This window comes from Sus scrofa, chromosome 18, assembly GCF_000003025.6.
Source record: "Sus scrofa isolate TJ Tabasco breed Duroc chromosome 18, Sscrofa11.1, whole genome shotgun sequence".
Taxonomy (NCBI): domain Eukaryota; kingdom Metazoa; phylum Chordata; class Mammalia; order Artiodactyla; family Suidae; genus Sus; species Sus scrofa.
Window position 1 is genome coordinate 52562155 of NC_010460.4, and position 16832 is coordinate 52578986.

The 16832-nt window shown below is 47.5% G+C and overlaps 1 protein-coding gene across 4 annotated transcripts in view; it reads left to right on the forward strand.

Moving 5' to 3' along the window:
* GLI3 (GLI family zinc finger 3) overlaps nt 1–16832 on the forward strand; it is a 294444-nt gene that overhangs the window by 158692 nt on the left and 118920 nt on the right. For all 4 annotated transcript variants that reach the window (XM_021078943.1, XM_021078945.1, XM_021078944.1 and 1 more), the window contains one exon: nt 7085–7190. In XM_021078943.1, the coding sequence (XP_020934602.1) occupies nt 7085–7190 (106 nt within the window). The remainder of the gene's footprint in view (nt 1–7084; nt 7191–16832) is intronic.

A 16832-nucleotide genomic window follows, 5' to 3' on the forward strand; every position in this document is an offset into this window, starting at 1 on the left:
TTGAGTCATACAAATCAATATATTTTATACATACAGAGTTGTCACTCAAAAACTACATATCCCTAAGAAAAAAACTGATGTTATAGAGGGTCTTATAAACATGGTTTTTCTGATTGTATCCCTTCCTGAGAATTACTGTCTTGGGGTGTGCTAAGACGGGGCTTGTCACCCCGTTTGCTGTAAGGGCCAGATGGGAAATACGTCAGGTTTTCTGGGCCTGTGTTCTCTGTCACAGCTGGCCGGCCCTGTCACTGAAGTGGGAAGGCAGCCATAGGCAGCATGCAAGTCAAACAGCACCTGTATTCCAATAAAACTTTATTTACAAAGCCTGCCAGGCGCCGCAGTTTGCCTCCTCTGACATATGCTTACACGTTACGCTTCCTGCCATGATATAAAATGACAACATAATAGATCTCCCCCCCCTTTTTCTTTTGCCACAACCACAGCAGGTGGAAGTTCCCAAGCCAGAGATCGAACCTGTGCCACAGCAGCAATGAGAGCTGCTGCAGGGACAATGTCAGATCCTTAATCTGTTGCATCAGCCGGGAACTCCAGATCCTTTTTTTTTTAATGTATACATAGAAGGCATCTATCAGATTCTAGAGTGTACTAGAAGTAGAGTTTCTTAAAGCATGTACCGAGTTACAGAGGGTCTTGTCAACATGATAATCGACATGCATGACTCTGGAGATGTTTCCAGCACCACACAACATGCGTGTGAGCCTGGAAAGAAGATTCCAGATGCCTCAGGAAGCGCTCCTGGATGCCCAGCAAGTCCGCAGCTGGTCCCTTGGGGTTCCACACCTTCGATTCCGCTCACAGCAGATCAGGAGGACCACAGACCCTTGCTCTAGGCCTTCCTGGTCGGGCCTCCAGGGACCGTCCTTGGAGGGGCCAAATCAGCTCTTTCTGGTGCCATGTTGTCCACAGGTGTCTTCCTGTCACGGTATAACCCTGTCCACGGGCAGGAAGACCCGGGTGTCTGAATGGGGAGTTGGTGACCATGGTGACGTCTCCCTTAGGCCACCGAGCCCCGGAAAAGCTCTTGTAGGTGCCCAGAATGCTGACTGGAGATGCCCAGGGGGGAAGAGGCAGAGATGAGCCCGGGCAGCTGTCCATCTCGTTGGACAGCGAGGCTCCCTCCCCAGCCTGAGACTGTATCTGATAGATGCTGGCTGATGACCTTGGCTTTGGCAGGGCAGATGTTGCCCGTGCTGGGTTTTATCGTTTCTCCTGAGGGCAGGCGGTTGCGGGAATCTGAGGGAACTGGACATTCCTGCAGGCAGGGCTGACCCCCGTGACGGAAGAAAATCATCTCAGTTCTGGCCTAGCATAAATTCCAAAGTCGGTGTACAGATGGCTTCGGGATTTACATAAGCCAGGAGAATTTATGCCCTTGGCAGTTTACTCTTCTGGGTCCCCCTGTCCTGGTTCCTGGGCACTGCCTGGCCGCTCAAGTACCCTTTGGTGAATGACTCCTTCAGGGTGCTAACTCAGCCGCCTTTGATCTCTTTTTTTTAATCTACAATATTGGTATGTAAATTTCAAACCTTAAAAGACAGTTTCGCAGAACCGCGTCCGCGAGATCTCATAGCCCGAGGATGTTAACACTATTTCCGGGGAGAAAGATGCAACAGCCTCCTGGATGAGTGTCTTTCTCTGGCTACAGGTTTTATGATCAAGCCAGGCTTGTGTGAAGAGACCGAAAAATCAATGCCTCTCACTTCTAATGAGACCGCGGGACGCACCTGACGACAGCCAGCGTGAAATCGCATGCTAACAACTACGCCCGGCGCAAATGCTGTTACTGTGCATTTCCATTTAAACACGTGTCGAGCCAATTACACATTTATGGGGTTTAAAGACTCCTCCGCTGGCGCCTCGGATAATACGCCCTCCTCAAATCTCCATTGAGTCTACGAGGAATTTGGTCCAATCGTCAGACCTCTTGCAAGTCTGTAATAAATCATCTTTGCAGCCAAACGCATGTACCGCTGACTGCTTACCGCTGCTCCGCCGACTCACCCCCACCTGGTAGAATTTTAATTCCTTCAGTAAAATTGATTCCCCCAGTTCTGCACATTATTCTCCCTGTCTTCCATTTAGCCTGTTAGTTTGCTGACAGTAGAGTACACAGCACTTAGCAGCTGGTTTGTGGAGCCATCAGTCAGGAAATTGTATGATAAATAGGAGGGAGCCAGGTTTAGTGGCACTTCCTTCTGCTTCAGCAGTTTTCGCCTGACTTTGGAAAAGTCATCCAGGGGTGTTTTGTCAAGGGCCAGAGCCGGAGAGGGGCTGTGCCGCGGTAACCGATGACACATATTCGTGAGTTATGATGCTCCACAGCTGTGCTGCTCATGTGTAAATAATACACCGGGAGGTGGAGCAAGATGGTGGCTGCTGGTGACACGGGGCTGTGCTTGTCGTGTGGGTTTTCTTGGACAGCTTCTTGGGCCCGCGATGGAATATACGGCCCATCTAACGCCCTAGAAACGACAAGCCGAGATGCGGGGGACGCACTCAGCATTCGAGGGTTGGATTCGGGAGCTGTTTTGTTTAAGACGTGTTAGGATTCATGTCAGGTGATGCCACCTATGTGAAAGGACTCGGTCGCCCTGCTTTGCAGTCTTCGTTTATGCTGTTAAGCTGTGGTCAGGCGTGTCTTGAATGGGAAGAGGGCTGTGCCTTGCGTTTCCCCAGAAAGCGGCGTCAGAGGTGTGATCTCCACTGTAACTGACACCGGGGGTAATTGTTGGCTCAGACGTGATCGGTCCAAGAGGAGTTAGTTTCAAGTAAATCAAGAAGGGAACAAACAGACATAGTAAAATGCTGAGACTAAAATCAGCTGTCTTTGGTCTGATCAGATCCTGTCCATATTTTTTGGTTCTTTAAGTAACCTAATTCCAGAATGCGATATTCATAAATTTCCTTGGGACATAAATAAACACTTTGAACAAAAAGTGCTGTAAGACATGTCATAGACTTTCAGTCGGAATTAACTTTTTACACCCACAAAACACACTCAACAGGGAGAAGTGACTCCAAAATGCCCCAGGAATTGTATCTTATATTTTCCTCTTCAGTATATTTCCAGTGCTTGGCCATTTTGTCTCTCATTCGGAAAGAAGGAGAGAGAGGGTGTGTGTGTGTGTGAGAGAGAGAGAGAGAGAGAGAGAGAGAGAGAGAGGATTGAAATCCTGTTAGAATAATTTCTGAAAAACAAGAAGATGGAAATACCTTTTTCTTATAGTTCTTTTTCCTTGGGGTAAAGATTTACACTGCTTTTGGGTACATACTTTTGATTTTATAGACTTATGTGCCTGGTTTTCACCTCCTATGCATATAATCACTACAACTTTATTATGAATACTCATAGAAAAGATAATGACAGGAGTTCCTGTCGTGGCGCAGTGGTTAACGAATCTGACTAGGAACCGTGAGGTTTCGGGTTCGATCCCTGGCCTCGCTCAGTGGGTTAAGGATCCGGTGTTGCCAGGAGCTGTGGTATAGGTCGCAGATAAGGCTCGGATCTGGCGTTGCTGTGGCTCTGGCTTAGGCTGCTTGGCAGCTACAACTCCAATTCGACCCCTAGCCTGGGAACCTCCATGTGCCATGGGAACAGCCCAAGAAATGGCAAAAAGACAAAAAAAAAAAAAAAAGAAAGAAAGAAAGAAAGAAAAAGCTAATGACTGTTACATCTTAGGTATTTGAGGCATATATTGGATGTTGAATAAAACCACACATTTTGAGCGCTTGTGTATATGAAAAATCTGGATTTGTGTTTCTTTTTTCTTTTTTTTTGCCTTTTTGCGATTTCGGGGGCCGATCCCATGGCTTACGGAGGTTCGCAGGCTAGGGGTCAAATCGGAGCTGTAGCCACCAGCCTATGCCACAGCCACAGCAACACCAGATCTGAGCCGCGTCTGCGACCTACACCACAGCTCATGGCAACGCTGGATCCTTAACCCACTGAGTGAGGCCAGGTATCGAACCTGCAACCTCATGGATCCTAATCGGTCCTCTGTGCCACGACAGGAACTCCCTGGATTTGTGTTTCTTCGCGATTCATAGCTGCACCTACCAAGAGAAAAGCAGACACAGTTAACACCCACTTATCTAGTGGAGAGAATTTAATCACTCAGAACACAGCCAAGAGCCAGGAAGGAAATAAGTGAAAATATCTCCCAAGCCTCACGCGCTTGTCACAGTGTTTCTCAAAACGCCATCTAAAGTGATGCGTGGGAGGAACCTCAGGAGGTGGGTCAGCAGGTATGGATGCTTAATTTACATCCAGTTCTATTAGGTTCATTTCTCAAGTTTCCAAGAGCCCATGGCCTGTGAAGTTTGAAGTCTGCTGGAGGCAAAGCTTAATGACATCAGCAGCGACCACTAACAGGAGAGGAAGAGAAATAGCCACACCCCAGTCTGCTGCCCATCCACCTGAGCCCCGACCCACACGAGCCCCAACCCACCTGTCCCTAAACGGCAAAGATTCATTCATGCCTGTTCAAAATTTAAAATCAGGAAACATTCCCTGAGGAGGTGTCAGACTTGCAAACTCATGAAAAAGATGACTCCCCTCAATTTTATGTTGTGACGAGAAGGGGAAGGAGACATCATTTTCTTCCACACCAGTTACATAAAATAGGACATTTTGGCTCTGGAGGGTTCCTGGGTTATGTGGGACGTGGCTGGGTAAACTTTCAGACCTAGCACACCAGCTGTCAAGATTTGTATTACCAAAATATTCCAATTCCAACATCCTTTTATCTTAAGTCATAGTGGCGCATTAAAATGTGATTGCTTTGGGGGGAGTACCTGCTGCTGGACAGTGGGTTAAGGATCCCACTGCAGTGACTCGGGATGCTGCGGAGGCGCAGGTTCAATCCCTGGCTCCGGGCAGCAGGTTAAAGAATCTTGCATTGTCACAGCTGTGGCTCTGATTCAGTCCTTGGCCTGGGAACTTCCATATGCCTCCAGTGTGGCCATAACACACACACACACACACACACACACACATATAAATATACATACATATGTATATTATATATGAATTGCTTTTTTCATGTAGATTTTATAAAAAGTATGAAGTGAGATCTGGTAGTCAGCATCTTCCTCACCTGTCGAATTTGCAGCATTTTGTACATCTAATTATCACAGTGACACTGATGAGACAATCCCGCAGGGATCCCTTTTCTCCCTCCACCCCTTTATCTCATATCAAGCACAAAATACAACGAATCATCCAGACGTTTCCAGAACCGTAGAACCTCTTCTTCTAGGTTCTAAATCTGGGTGGAATTCAGCTTTGGGTACCTCCACGGTTGTATGAGTGCTGTACTGCTATATGTTGATAGTTTTTCTCTCCTGTTTTTTTTTTTTTTTTTCCTCATAACCGTATTCTTAGATTCTCAAAGTAAGGCAGGAGAGGCAAGGTTTCCAAAAAAGGAAAAGAAGGTATCAACAAACGTTGTCATGGTTACATTCTCAGAGATGCTCTTTGAAGAAAATTTGGCAAAGAGAAAGATACAGGGATGAAAATGAAACACACATATAATAACCACCTCCAGGACTTAAGGAACTTCACGGTGGGGGGTGTGTCTCATGGACTCTAAGTTTGACGCAGCCCCTCCCCTGCCCCGTGGGCATGTTCCGTGCCATTTTTCCAGCCATCACTCAGAGCCTGTTTGCAGTGCCTCTTGTGGTATAGCCTGTACTGGCTGCTACACGAGGCCAAATCTTGAGACTTTGAGAAATATCTTGAAGCCCTTCTGAGCCATGTTCATTGCACACCTCAACTCCTGGGGGTGTTTTGGGCACTAGAAGCATGATGGCTGCCAGGACGCCCCGATGCGGAAGGTCACGTTTGCAGCTCTAGTCGTGCTGTATTTGCTGTCCTCGCAGGCTCGCAGCCCTGGAGGCTCACCTCCTGAGTTTGGACTTCTTTATTGCTTCTTGAAACTTGGGAACAGCTGAGAAGCATCAGTGAGGCTTCTCAGGGTAAAACTACCTTGAGTTCTTGCAGTGGATCACTGCATAGAAGAAAAAAAATTATTTTCAGATTTGTCAGAGATAATCAGGGCAACTTACAAGTCATTGGGGTAGAAGAACTCTTTGAAGTCGTGCATATAGGAGACCCCCAAAGCACTGATCACCAGACTGAGCCAGAGCAGGACGAGAGGCTGCTGTGGGTCCAAGGTCAAAGTTGAGGCAGCAGAACACGAACCTTCAGTTTGCTCCAAACCTCCCTCTGTCGACCACATAGCACTCCTCTGGCTGACTTATAGGTTTGTTGCCCTTGTATTGAGATTCTGGAGGCCTGACCTTGGACTAGATGGAGGGAGGGGAGCATGCATTAACATTTTTCAAAAGTGTGGAGTTCCCGTTGTGGCTCAGGGGGTTAAGAACCCGACAGGTCTCCGTGAAGATAGGGGTTCGATCCGTGGCCTCTCTCAGTGGGGCAAGGGTCTAGTGTTGATGTGGCTGTGGCGTCAGCCTGCAGCTGCAGCTCCAATTCGACCCCTGTCCTAGGAATTTCTGTGTGCCGCAGGTGCAGCTGTGAAAAAAAATTCACAAGTGTGTGTCTGTGTGCGCGTGTGTGTATGTTTGTGCATGTATGTGAGTACATTCATTTCACAAATGAGCAGAGACCTTCAAAAGGACTCCTTTCCTTACAAAGCATCACGGGTATGGGAGCAAACCGGGAGCGATGTTACGTCTCTGTCTAAACTCCACTTGACAGAGTGTAATTTATAAGAGAGAAAGTGTCGCGGGTCTGCGGGTCTGGGCTCTGCGGCTCCCTTCCGCCCTGCACCCTGGCCGGCCCTCCTGCCAGCGCGGGGGCACGCTCGTTCCTCGGTCCGGATTTCCTGTCCGGCGTTGGGCTGCATTTGGAGGCTTGACTGTCTCAGGTGCTGGTGGCCTGACCTGCCTGGACCTGAACTTTCAAGCGGTTCTTCCGCAGATTCTCCCGGTGGATGCAGCCTCCGCTGGGAAGACCGCGCGGCCGTGCGGCTTCGCGGATTGGAATTCTGCTTCAAAGCCTTCGGTCATACAGGCTGGACTTTGTCTTTCTCTCTTTCAGACCCTCCCCACCTCTTCCCTGCTTTCCACCCTCCGGTCCCCATCGACGCGAGACACCACGAGGGCCGTTACCACTACGATCCGTCTCCGGTTCCCCCGCTGCACGTGTGAGTATCACAGCTTCGCCCGCTGAGGAACAAGCACAAAACACCGGCTTTCGCGTCCGGGGATTTTTGTTTCCAGCACCGCTCCTGGGCTTTGAAGACGTGTTAGCAGTAGAAGATTTACTTTTGAAATACAGCACGCCTGTCTGTTCCCGAACTCACTGAAGCAGATCCCCACTGCTTCCTGAAGAATGCCTGTCACACTAGGGGGCTGGCAAGTATTTCCTATATATTTTTGCTGACGCGTGCTCCATGGGCTGTAAATACTACATTAAAAATAGAGGCCTCATGGAAGGTTACCAGTCTGGATATGTCGAAAGCAGGTTTGAAGCTTTGCGTGCTCAGATCTGTGTTACGGGAAAGCCCGGTCCCAGGGATCACAGTGAATCGTAATGAAATTTTCATGGTGCATTTTCATAGCCCCTGTGGTGCGTCCACCAGCCGCCACTTGATGGATGGGAGTGTCACCCAAACAAAACGGCACATGGGATCGAGCACGTGGTTTACACAAAGATAAAGGGAAGGAATGGGAGTGATAACACACATTGGAAAAGGAAGAAGAAAATCTGCCGGAAAGAAATGTTATCTTACTCATTTGGGGGGGAGGGGGCGGGAAGGGAGATCAGGGGGCAGCACGCCCCTTCCCTAAACTGAAATGCCATCCTGCTCTTCTGCAGTACCGTCCAGAAAACTGACATCTCCTCTAATCACTGGGGTCACTCTCGGGGTGGGGGGCAGGGGGGCCTTTATGAATGGCCTTGCCGTTACATTTCGTCATATCTGGTAATCACCCTTCCTTCTGAGACAGTAAACTTAGAAAAGCCCACATGATACTTTGAAGAATAATGCTGGTTATTTGGATGGTAGATTGCATCTCCATGGCTATTAGTTACAGCTGTGTAATTACACATACGCCAAAGAAAAATGAAGTTGTTTTAGAACAAGTCCTCCTCTGTGAACAGAATTAATTGATATTAACAACCCTAACTCTATGCCCAAGTACACATATAATATTTTACCAACGGTTTTTTGGATCCATCTCCCATTACTGACTTGTAATTTCAGAGCACATTTGCCTGGAGGTAAGTAATAAATCTGTGTTCAGACTTCCATAAGCATTAAAGGAGAAGTGGGTATTTAGAGAGAGAGAATGCAGAAACTTGTGACTTACGCTTCGACTTTTTACTGGAACACGAGTAAGTATTTACAGGGTTCGAAGCCTGCTAAAAATACCCTCAGTAAAGCCAAGAGGCCAATTTAAAGCCCCCCTCCACCCATGCAAAGGGAAAGAAATTCCAAGTTCAGACTGCAACTTGCCGAGGGATGCATCCCATTCTACTGAGATGCTGCGCCTCGGAGGTGACTGCAGGATCTCCAACGAGGATCTGACCTGTGGCGCTGAGCAGCCAGAGCCCACGGGGCCTGGGAGACCCGCACAGCTGATTTCGCCCAGACTCCGGTCTCTGCAGTGAGGAAGTAAGTTTTGTTTTGGCCGAACCTGCATGAGGAAGTTCCTGGGCCAGGGATCGAACCCCTCACCAGAGCAGGCATCTGAGCCACAGCGGTGACAATGCTGGGTCCTTAACCCATTGAGTCACCAGGGGACACCCAGTGATCAAGTAATTTAAATCAGATTTTCTATGGAATTTAAGTGCTTGCTTCACTCTTTCAAAAATCATTTTATAGGAGTTCCCGTTATGGCTCAGTGGTAACAAACCCAACTAGTATCCATGAGGATATGGGTTCGATCCCTGGCCGCGCTCGATGAGGTTAAGGATCTGGAGTTGCTGTGAGCTGTGGTGTAGGCCGGCAGCTACAGCTCCAAATCCACCCCTAGCTTGGGAACTTCCATGTGCTGTGGGTGCAGCTCTAAAAAGCCAAAAAACAAAAACCCTAGGTTTCCATGCCCTCACATAGCTCACACCATATGTTCTCGGCCCTGATTGCTGTATCTAAAGAAATAAGTCTTTAGTGATAAAAACACCCCCAAGACATAGCAGGTCAAGTTTGGAGAGTCCTCAGGGGAGGGGCTAGCCTTTCAGATATGCCTGCTGTGCTGGGTTTTACAAATTTTACTATAGTCGACCCTTTGTGTCTTAGGGTTCTGCATCTGCGGGTTCAACCAACCAAGGATCGAAAATATTGGAGAAAAACATTCCCCAAAGTCCCCAAAAGCAAAACAAGAATTTTTGCACATTGGCAACTATTTACATGGCATTTACATTGTAATGGGTATTGAAACTAATTAGGGGGGTGATTGAACCTTTCCAGGAGGAGGGGTTCTCTTGCGGCGCAGTGGGTTAAGCAGCCGGTGTTGTCACTGCTGTGACTCTGGTCCCTGCTGTGGCGCAGCATCCATCCCTGGCCCGGGAACTTCCACAGGCTGTGGGGACGGTCAACAAAAGAAAAAAAATATTCAGGAGGATGTACATAGGTGATATGCAAATACTTGCCATTGTGTATAAAAGACTTGAGGGTCCGTGGGTTTTGTATCCTTTAAAGATCTTAGAAACAATGCTGTTCTGATATCAAGAGGTGACTGTACTTGCGCTTTTTCAGCTACATTTGAGGATAATTTACCAGCAATTGACTAAGTTGATCTTGGCTACCTAGCTGTATAGTTAGGTAGCCAAGATTTATGATGTGAGGCTGGGAGGTAACCCTGAGCCTCCAAAGAGAAGTTCTGGTTGGTGCCAAGGGCAAGTCGCTGCTGAGCACAGGGGTGGTGGGTGGGTCTCAGGTCTCCTGCGACTGCTCATCATAGCGGTGCCCTGGGCAGACACAGCTTAGGAAGGAGGCTCCGGGAGGCTGGGGTCCGAAGCACCTCTGTGCCTGTATAATGTGACATTGTCTCTGTGTTGGCGCAGGGGTCTTCCCTCCCTGCATCTTAAACTCCTCACCTTCAAAGCCTGCTTCACATGTCACCTCTGCCGGCTGTCCCAGAGGCTGCTCCTCAGGGCACTTTGTGCTTTTTTTTTGCGGGGGGGCTGCAACTGCAGCATCTGGAGGTTCCCAGGCTAGGGGTCGAATCGGAGCTGTAGCCACCAGCCTACGCCACAGCCACAGCAATGCAGGATCCGAGCCACGTCTGCAACCTACACCACAGCTCACGGCAATGACGGATCCTTAACCCACTGAGTGAGGCCAGGGATTGAACCTGCATCCTCAAGGATGCTAGTCAAGTTTGTTTCTGCCGAGCCACAATGGGAACTCCAGTGTGTGCCTTCATTGCAGCTGAATCGTCTTACCCGGTTAGTGACTGTTTAGCAGCCCCTGCCCATCATTCGGCCGGGCACTTCTGAAAGGTACTGAGTACCCGGTCAAGGTGTCCAAGCTGGGAAGCGGCGGACCAGCACGGGGAGAGCTGGAATCCCGTTCTGGCCAGACACTTGCCTGTTCTGGGCTCTGGCAACGTCTCACGTGCACATGTTGGTTTCATTGCGTGGAGTCGAGGTTACTTGCCTTACCTGCCTGGCCAACGTTGCAGGCAGAGTTCAAGGAAGTCACTTTTGCGGGAGTGCTCTGGAAAACACGGTGCTCTAAGCATGGTCTTAAGGAGCAGGCGGAGTTCTTTTGTGGCACAGTGGGTTAAGGATCCCGCCTTGTCGCTGCAGCAGCCCAGGTCACTGCTGGAGCTTGGGTCCGACCATCCCTGGCCTGGGAGCTTATGCATGCCATGGGCTTGACCAAAAAAAAAAAAAAATTTAAAAAACAGAAGGAGTTAGCATTAGAGACAGTTGGGCTGGATCGTGGCAAATTCTCAAGAGATGCTGGCTTGGCTCAGTCCCGAATCCCTGGGTTGCTTTGTCACCCTCTGAGGTGCAAACATAGATGCCCGCGATCAGATCCTTGTAGGAGCAGAGGGCAATCTCAGCAAATAGCTTGGTCCCTGAAATCTTGAAAGTGCATCTTTGCCGAGGGGGTAAAGCAGTAACTTGGAAGAGTAAAATGATTTTATCTAGAAGCTGAATTCCAGAATGCTTGCGTTATAATTATCTTCTAGAAGGTGACATCAAGGGAGGTGGCTAAGTTTTTAGAATAAATATTTGTCGTTATAAGAAGACAACATTGGGGGAGAGCCTCATTGTTCTGTACACATAATTGTTCTTCTGGTGCCAACTTTAAAAATTAAATTGTAAGTCTCTGGAAACAGGATTTGTGGTGCTGATGGAAGTGCCAACAGACCTCTGTTTAGAAGGATGGCAGGCCCTGCGATAATTATGCTATCATATCCTATCATTAAAGATTCTATTGAAAGAGGTTTATAAATGGCTCCTCTTTTTAGATAAACCACCCTATATTAAGGCATCAACGATATGGTGCAGAATTAAATTAAAATCTCATAAAATGAAATATGTTCTGTATTAGCTGTTTGACACTTAATTTGCCTCTGAATGAGTAGAGGAAATCACAAATTAACCTGCCTTTGTTTTTCCAACCATGGCTTATTAGGTGTTAGAACAACTGCAATTACAGCCTAATAATAACCTCCAAGCCTTATAAATATGTACGGAAATACGTCCGTTCGTGTGGAAGAATGCAGTTTGTTAAATAGAATGCCTTTAGCTTCCCCAATTTGTTCTTGACAGTGTTATCCACAGTTTGTGCTTAGGCAGTGTAGACAGAGTATGGAAATTTAAATTGTTAAATACAGGACAGGAAATAATGTTAGAATTTATTAGTCTTTCCTTTCTTAACTCAAAATCGTGAATTTCAATTCGGGATTTACAAGCAGTATCTTTTCCGGAGTTGTCGCGTGAAGGCTGTCATTTAGAATGTATGGTTCCTGCATTGTTTATTTAATTCAAGGAGTTTGAAAACCAAGAAACACTGGATATCAGCAATTTCCCTTTTTCTTCTGAAAGCTTTTTCGCACTGAATGCACCAGGACGTAGGCTCAGTAGGCAACTGAACTGTCTCTCTCTCGAGCCTCTACTCATTTATTTGCTCTGACCACAGAATCCATGTTTTAGTAAAAGCCATTTGGAAAAACAGGACAATGTTCTAGAAAAAAAAAAAAAAAAAAGCAATCATGAAGTACTTTTTTATTCTGTTGTTTGCTCTGAGCATTAATGACAGCACGGATCCGTAGCCACGTAGGTAGTAGTTTCTCGGGGATGTTTCTTCTTCGTGAGCTTCTCTCTGTTCCAGGCTCTGTGTGGTTGCCATCAGGGCAGTGGGTAACCTATGTTGTAGCCTGTGACTACGGATGATGTTTTTCTAGCTGACGATGACTGCGTGTTTTAAAATTACTTGAAAATGTAAACAATTAAGATATCCCATCCCTCTCCCCCAGAAAGAGGTGCTTTTGTTTTTTGGTTTTTGGTGTTTTTTTGCCAAGCCTGCAGCATGTGGAAGTTCCCAGGCCAGGGATCAAACCTACACCACAGCAGGGACAGGAGCTGCTGCAGTGACAACACCGAATCCTTAACCTGCTGCACCACAAGGGAACTCCAAGCATTGTATTTTCAGGTGACCTTTCGCATTAATGTACATTTCGAGTGTCTGCTTTTCCTTTTCTTTGATTTAAGCACACTTTCTTTTGAAAACTAGATCTAGTGTATTCATAGAAAACCAAATTACAGCTTCACATTCCACACTCATTCTGGACTTTCACTTGAGAAAAAAGAATACCGATCTTTTACGTACAGTTTTTTTGTTGTTGGGTTTTGTTTGTTTGTTTTTTGGTCCAAGTTTTCTCATTTAGGGACCAATGTGAATTGAATTTTGGACTGATCGTTTGCTTCCTGCTGAGCTCTGCAGTTCATTTTCCAAAGCAGGGTCCGCCTCAGTTACTAACTCATGACAATGATTCGCACCCCACAGACCTTCTCACCGGAGGAGCTGAGCTTCCCTTGTGTGGTGCTGCGGATGTGAGCAGCACTGCCTCCCAGGCCGGTGCTCCGAGAGGCTGACGCATTTCACCAGCCACTTTACTAGCTCATTTCAGAAAATCAGCTTCTCTTTTCTCTCCCGGAGGAAATGAGCTCTCAGGTTCTGTTCTACGGCTGCTCTTTTTTTTTTTTTTTCTATTAGTTGAGTCCGTGCGGCTCTTTCCAAGGCTGCCTGACTCACTGGAATTATTCCATCTAAGTAAGAAGAGCTGTTCCTCCCACCACATGCAGTCCCTTCCTGGCACCTGGGGAGAGGACAGGACACGTGGGTCATTCACATCAGCCGGGAAAGAGAGCCCCTTGGCCGTAAGCAAGGCTCTGCCCCCATGGTTAGGGCTGCCTTTTCAGGTGGAGAGCTGAGAGATACGTGGCGAGGTTGGTGTGTGAATAAATACATTTCTGTCCAGGCAGAGAAAGCTCTAAGAAAAGATAGATCATTATGGTAAAAGCTTCAGAGAAAGAAAGTAGGCAGATGACTAGAGTGACGACCCAGGTGCCCTCTGACCTCTGCTCCCTCCCGAACGCGCGTCCTGTGTGAGTTTGGTCCTCTGCCTGGTGGTGTCGATCGGGTACTCACTCACTCGCAGGCAGCCTCCGGTCCAGCCCTCTGCTTAAAACGCCGCGAGGATCTCCTAACGCATATTCGTGACTTCATTCTTTCTGTTCCCAAGGAAAGCCCCCAGTGCAGGGCGGAGATGGAGCTAAACCTTGTATTTGTGGGGGGAGCCTTACTGGTTCCGACGCGTTGAACAGTACAATTTAAAATGAACAAAGGCAAGTCCTGCTCCCCCCAGGGTTCGGGCCCTCCCCCCAAGGTTACAGAGACTGCTCGGGTGTGATGGTGTGCTGGCATAGTACATTTCAGGCGCACCCTGTTTCCCAGCGCTTCACTTGGTGGCACTTCACAGGTCTTTCCATGCTTACAAATGGAAGGTTCGTGGCAACCCTGTCTTGAGCACGGCTATGGGGACATCTTCCCAACAGCCTTTGCTCACCGATGGCGGGCTTTTTTTTTTTTAAGCAATAAAATAGTGTTGCATGAAAGCACGTTCATTGCTATTCGCACACCTAATAGACTACAGTGTAGGGTATACACAACTTGTACATGCACAGGAAACCGAAACCATCCTGGGACTCACACTGTTGCGATAGTTGCTTTATTGTGGTTCTCTGCTTTTCACTTTTTAAGGTTGTATTGAAGTGTAGTTCGTTCATGATGGGGCGAGCATTTCTGCTGTACAACAAAGGGAGTCACTTAGACATGGACACACATCCAGCCTTTTTCATATGCTTTCCCCCTAAAGAGTATTGCAGAATATTGGGTAGAGTTCCCTGTGCCACAGAGCGGGTCCCCACGGGCCTGCCTCGTCTCTGAGCACCACGTTAGACCACCTGCATCCACAGTGTCCAGTGTAGCGTGCTATTCATACGTTTCTCCTCCTGACCTTAAAAACCTTTAATGAACTTGTGGCATAAACCCAGGCGAACCCGCCCACCCTTGACTCTGCGTTAGGAAATGAACGTGACGCACATAAATGGTGCTCCAAGGGCAGATACTCCTTTTTTTCTGCTTTGCCATCATTCTTTTTTTGAAACATCTGTCTTCCTGAAGTGGAGTTGATTTCCAAAGTTGGGTTCCTTTCTGCTGTACAGGAAGGTGAAGCAGTTGCACGTACATCTGTATATTCTTTTGTCGTGTATTCTTTTCCATAAGAGTTTATCACAGGGTGTCGAATCCAGTTCCCTGTGCTCTGCAGGAGCAACCTTGTCGTTTATCCATTCCATATCTAATGGTTTTGTTGTGCAATATTTCTAGTGACTGAAATATTGAATTCGGTCATTGGTTACAGAGAAAGCAGGCCCTAATTACGGTGCCTATTCAGAGAGTCTGAGCGCCAGCTTCTTGGGTAAATTCCGATGTCCTTTGTGCTGCGCTCAGCAGTCGGGTGGGAGCAGATATTGACTGAAGGTATTCGAGGCCACTGAACCGGAAGAGGCCGGCTCTATAGAGCCTGCTGTCCAGCCTGTTGCGGGGGCCTGGGGGGTACTGGGCTGTAACAGACTTTTTTCTTTGAGTACAATGCTGCCACTCATGTTAAGCCTGGCTTCAAAGAAAACAGAAGTGTACGGCCATCGTTGTATTTATTTTTCAAAGTATGCATGGGGCAACGCTGAACTTGAATAGAATTTTTCCCAGCGAGGGGACAACTTTCTGCTTTGGTTTAGGTGCTCAATACTGCCCAGGCCCACGCGGCCCTCGGCGTTTCCTGCGTGGTCATCTTACCCTCCCTTAGGTAGCAACCTGCTTTTTTCCATCTAAACAAAGACAGGCCATTTCCTATAGCAGCACAGCAAGCCCAGTTCATTTCAGACCCTTCCCCAGGGGAACAAAGGCCGGTGACACAGGGCTGCCTGTCAGTCATTTCTTTTTGTTACTGTTGCATTCTCCACCCCACCCCCAGCAAAATTCATCCCTCCAAAAAATACAGTGATGGCAAAAGTGTTTCCAGGAATCTGCCCGCTAACTTTCTGAATTCTAAGTAACAAATTAGCGAGATTTTTACATCCCTGTTGATCCAAGGCCACTCAGCCTAAAAGGAAAAATAGCAGAAGACCTGTTTTCAGACTCGTCCTCTGATGACCCTATTGAAAAAAAATCTGGAAAAAAGTGGCCATTTTTTCCTTTCGATGTGATCTTTATAAACGTCGTATCAGAAGCGTAATGGGCATATTACATTGCCGTTGGGCAAAAATTAGACAGTTTAAATGGCTTATTGGCCCCATGCTTACCGCCTGCATTAACCTGGCAGAACTGGTGACACTGCATCAATTTTTGTAACTCTGGTATGGAAGGACACCACGTGTGATGCGGGCTCTGTACCCTGCACTCGTCTCAGCTCTCCCACTCTGTCTCTCTCTCTCCCTCTATGCAGCTATGGAAAAAAATACAGAAAGGTAAGAAGTGGCAGGAAGCACACAATAGGGCATGAGGGCACAGTCCTCCCTCCGTGTCCGGTGGGGGGTTGGTTCCAGGACCCCGACAGGTACCCAAATCTGAGGATGCTCAAGCCCTTATGTAAAATGGTGTAGTATTTGCATAGAACCCAAATCCTCCCATATGCATCGGGTCATCTCTAGATTACTTACAATACCTAGTGCAATGGACGTGATATGTGAATAGTTGCCAGCATGCTATGATGTCAAGTTTTGCTTTTTGGAATTTTCTGGAATTTCTCTCCAAATAGTTTCTATCCATGGTTGGTTGAACCCATAGATTTGGAGCCCTAGACGCAAAGAGCCAACTGTACATTTCCAAATATATAAATAAGGACCTCCAACCTCAAGCCTTAGATTTTCTAGTATCCAGCCACTAATATGCCGAGTAATGAAACATCCCATAAGTTTATAAGTTATAGATGTTTAAAACTTTCTTATCCAACTACAGAGGTAACAGTGTCATTAAAAATTCTTCATTGGGACTGTTATAGAGAATAGAAACTTAGCCTCTCTCTGAACATCTAAATACAAAAATGAGGAGTTCCCGTTGTGGCACAGTGGTTAACGAATCCGACTAGGAACCATGAGGTTGCGGGTTCAGTCCCTGGCCTTGCTCAGTGGGTTAAGGATCCGGCGTTGCCGTGAGCTGTGGTGTAGGTTGCATTCGCGGCTTGGATCCTGCGTTGCTGTGGCTCTGGCGTAGGCTGGTGGCTACAGCTCCGATTGGACCCCCTAGCCTGGGAACCTCCATATG